Here is a 3589-nt window from a genome sequence, read left to right as displayed (position 1 = left end):
CCCGTTGCTCAGCCTGACTGAAAACTTACACTCTTGATAGCCCCCCGGACTTCCTCAACAAAATTGGACACCTTAGAGTATTTGGCTAAAAACATTCCATCAAAGAATCCTGGCTATTCACTCCTACAAGAAAATTTATTCTGGATAACCACTGTAGTAAGAAGTTTTACCTAATAATAATAGTAATAATGATGATGATTGTACTTATATGGCACAAGGTTACAAAGTTTAACAGATATTATATTCAACAGCTACAGTATCAACAGCTTAATTTGAAATAACAAAGAACTATATTATTATGATAATGTTAATAGCAAAGTACATACATAAACCAGAGAGTTTTGTGTGCACATTAAAAACAGCCAGTGTAGTTAATGTATGTACTTGCTATTAACATTATCATAATAATATAGTTCTTATTTTGTTATTTAAAATCAAGCTGTTGATACTGTAGCTGTTGAATATAATATATGTTAAACTTTGTAACCTTGTGCCATATAAGTACAATAATCATCATCATTATTATTATTATTATTAGGTAAAACTTCTTACTACAGTGGTTACATTTTCTTGATTTTCTTGTAGGAGTGAAGAGCCAGGATTCTTTGATGGAATGTTTTTAGCCAAAGACTCCAATTTTGTTAATTTTGTTGAGGAAGTCCGGGGGGCTATCAAGAGTGTAAGTTTTCAGTCAGGCTGAGCAACGGGTATCTCTGGCTTTTTTAATAACTAATTGGAAGCAAAGATGAAAATACAGCTAGATTCTAATCCAGAGGGCACAGAATATCCATAATATTGGTTGCCGCACATATGTCTGACACATTGTCTGACAAAGTTAGACTATTGCAATTAACCTCCTGTGTGCAAAATGGCAAATAATTTTAAATGGTTTGTTATCCTCCAGTGAGTTACAGATGGAAGATGGGTCAGGCAATCAAAGACTAAATGTTGACTGTAATTGTTGGTGTGTTTGAGTGTACAGCCCTGCTACTTAATGTCCTTGAATTATCTACTGACATGTTGAAACAATTTTCGTAGACGGCAGGAAAAGCGACGTGTGGGGAATCCAACTGGACAGCAGCAAGAGAGACATTAAAGCAGGCCAACAAGTTGGATGAAGAAGGTGTAGAAATTGCTGTGTGCAGGCATGGATTCCTCCTCAAAGGTTAGTATTGGTCTTGATAAATTGCAATTAAAAATATTTGTAGATGATGATGATCTGAAGCCTATTCTACAGTATTTATTACTTATTTCTTTTTTCCAAAGGTCTGAATATGTATAGAGGAGAAATCTTCGCATATCCAATGTTTCTCCAAAAAGAGTTCCAGGGTGCTACATTTTTGGCTATGGATGTGACCTGCCGATATGTGCCATACCTGGAGAAGGTGTCAGAGGCCCTGACTCATCTTCAACCTCTTCAGAAAATGAGACATTGCTTGTCCGTGATGCATGCAAATGCCCACAATACAAAATGCGAGGTGATGCTTTTAACTTCTTGACTTTTACTTTTCAGAGTATGACATATCCAACAATTAACGTAAAGTGCCAAAATGAATGACATTGTGACCCAAACTACAACCCAGAAGTGTGTTTTGAGTTGTACATGAGCCCTTATGTGCTGTCCTCTACAGCTGGTAACATTGGGATGTGCATCAATATTGATCACCCTATTGTCTACACTGTTTAACTGTTTAAGTCCACTGCTTCCTGTAGATTCTGTGGAATGCAAGGAACCAGGAAGGTGCTGGAACCACTCTTGGTGAAGAAGTAGAGCAAGTCAATAGTTTTCTCTCCAGATGTGCCCTGACCACAAAGTATATGGCCAAGTCAGGTTTGTAAGCTTCTTTGCCCCCTGCTAGCCTGCAAACGTACACATTAACATTTTACAATTTATTGTGACTTTCTGTTGTTCTTTACAGTAAGAACTGATATGCTTACTGTCCACGCTATTGGGTGGAATCAGCGTAAAGAGAATGTCCTTCACATTGCCTTGTCTTCCAGATACAAAAAGGTATGTACATGTATTGAAAAAGGATTAACTATTTTAAACAGTTAAATTTGAACTTAAAGTTGAACTTAAACTGTTACCCCCATGTAGACATTGTAGGGATGCAGGACCTCAGCTATGTATGTATAGTTGAATATGTTATTGTATTAAATCTGGCAGGAACACACTTTTTGGTTTTTTAAAGGATTATTTTATGAAGTGACAGCATTTTGTGTTGCTGTTTTGCAGACAGTAGAAAAGACCTTGGATGTAACAGAGAGCCTGAAGAAGATGCAGGACCAGTTGCACTGCTGGACTCAGTAGCAAAGGTCCAGTCACTGATAGCCACTTTTTCAGTGTGCACACAAACAGGAAGTAAGTGTAAATCAAACTATCTGGCTTTATGCACTTTAAATTTCATAGGTCAAACTATTTTTAAGTGAAAAGCAGGCATGCAAGTATTGGCTCAAGAACTAAGGATAAATGGCCTTCAAAGATTATTTTATCAAATTAATATTATTTTTTTCCAATTTGACTTTGTATTTCGATTTGTCTTAACATAAATAAGCTCTTTCTGATAAAATGTTTAGTGTGACGGTAATTTCATTACTCTTCATGTGTGGACTTACAGGCTATCCGAATGGATTCACAGAGGAGGGTTCCAAGGGCCTCATCAGTCTACTTAAGAGAAGACTGCAAGACCTCAGACTCAAACAGCAGACTGTAGCATGCACGTACAGAGGCATTCTCGAACCAACTCCTAGGCTGGTGGAAGAGGAAGAAGGGGAAATGGAGGAAGAAATGGACTGGCAACATGACATCAGCTCTGAGGATGAGGATGAGGATGATGATGCAGAGGTGGGGACTCAAGTCACCTGACTTGGGACTCAAGTCAGACTCAAGTCACAGTTGTAATTGCTTTTGCTTTGACTTGTACTTTGATGACTTGGAAAGGTTTCTAAAGTCTTGACAAAAGAGCCTGTGTTTTTGTAAATGAGTTATAACGAAAGTGATGAGATTTGTTCCAGCAGATAACTGAATTTAAATGGAATGATTGAATTTATTGAAGTTGAATCTGATTTATAGAAATATGCATTTGCTTACTTGGTTTGTCATACATGCTGTTTTACACTGCTGTAATTATCAGTAGCCATAACCAGATTTTAGTATTGTTTCTTTTGTGCAAAAACCTTGTATATCCAGTTTTGGTCATTTTAATTTATAGTTTGCACGGTCCTCCATGCTATACGCTTTCTCTCACACGTGGGCCCATGAAAATTATTAAATGCTTTTTTCCTAACTTCTGAAATATCTATCAGAATTAGTGCTGTCAAACGATTAATCGCATCCAAAATAATGTTTACATAATATGTGTGTTCTGTGTATATTTATGTATATATAAATACACACACATACAGTATATATTTTGAAAATATTTACATGTATATACATTTATATATTTATATGATATAAAAATATATTTAATATATAAACAACATATTTTTCTTAAATGTATACATGCATGTGTTTGTATTTATATATACATAATATACACAGTATTCACATTATGTAAACAACTTTTATTTTGGATGCGATTAATTG

The 3589-nt window shown here is 35.7% G+C and overlaps 1 protein-coding gene across 1 annotated transcript in view; it reads left to right on the top strand.

The window, feature by feature from the left end:
- Positions 1 to 2866, top strand: part of LOC107723321 (uncharacterized) — a 4354-nt gene extending 1488 nt beyond the window's left edge. The window contains exons 2-8 of the mRNA XM_016531886.1: positions 586 to 679; positions 1039 to 1165; positions 1267 to 1478; positions 1714 to 1831; positions 1920 to 2011; positions 2237 to 2297; positions 2619 to 2866. Coding sequence (XP_016387372.1) covers positions 586 to 679; positions 1039 to 1165; positions 1267 to 1478; positions 1714 to 1831; positions 1920 to 2011; positions 2237 to 2297; positions 2619 to 2866 — 952 coding nt within the window. The remainder of the gene's footprint in view (positions 1 to 585; positions 680 to 1038; positions 1166 to 1266; positions 1479 to 1713; positions 1832 to 1919; positions 2012 to 2236; positions 2298 to 2618) is intronic.
- The last annotated feature ends 723 nt before the right edge of the window (positions 2867 to 3589 follow it).

This window comes from Sinocyclocheilus rhinocerous, unplaced genomic scaffold (assembly GCF_001515625.1).
Source record: "Sinocyclocheilus rhinocerous isolate Xijiao unplaced genomic scaffold, SAMN03320098_v1.1 scaffold19321, whole genome shotgun sequence".
NCBI lineage: Eukaryota > Metazoa > Chordata > Actinopteri > Cypriniformes > Cyprinidae > Sinocyclocheilus > Sinocyclocheilus rhinocerous.
The sequence above is the reverse complement of the archived record's forward strand: the minus strand, read 5'-3'. Positions and strand labels throughout refer to the sequence as shown.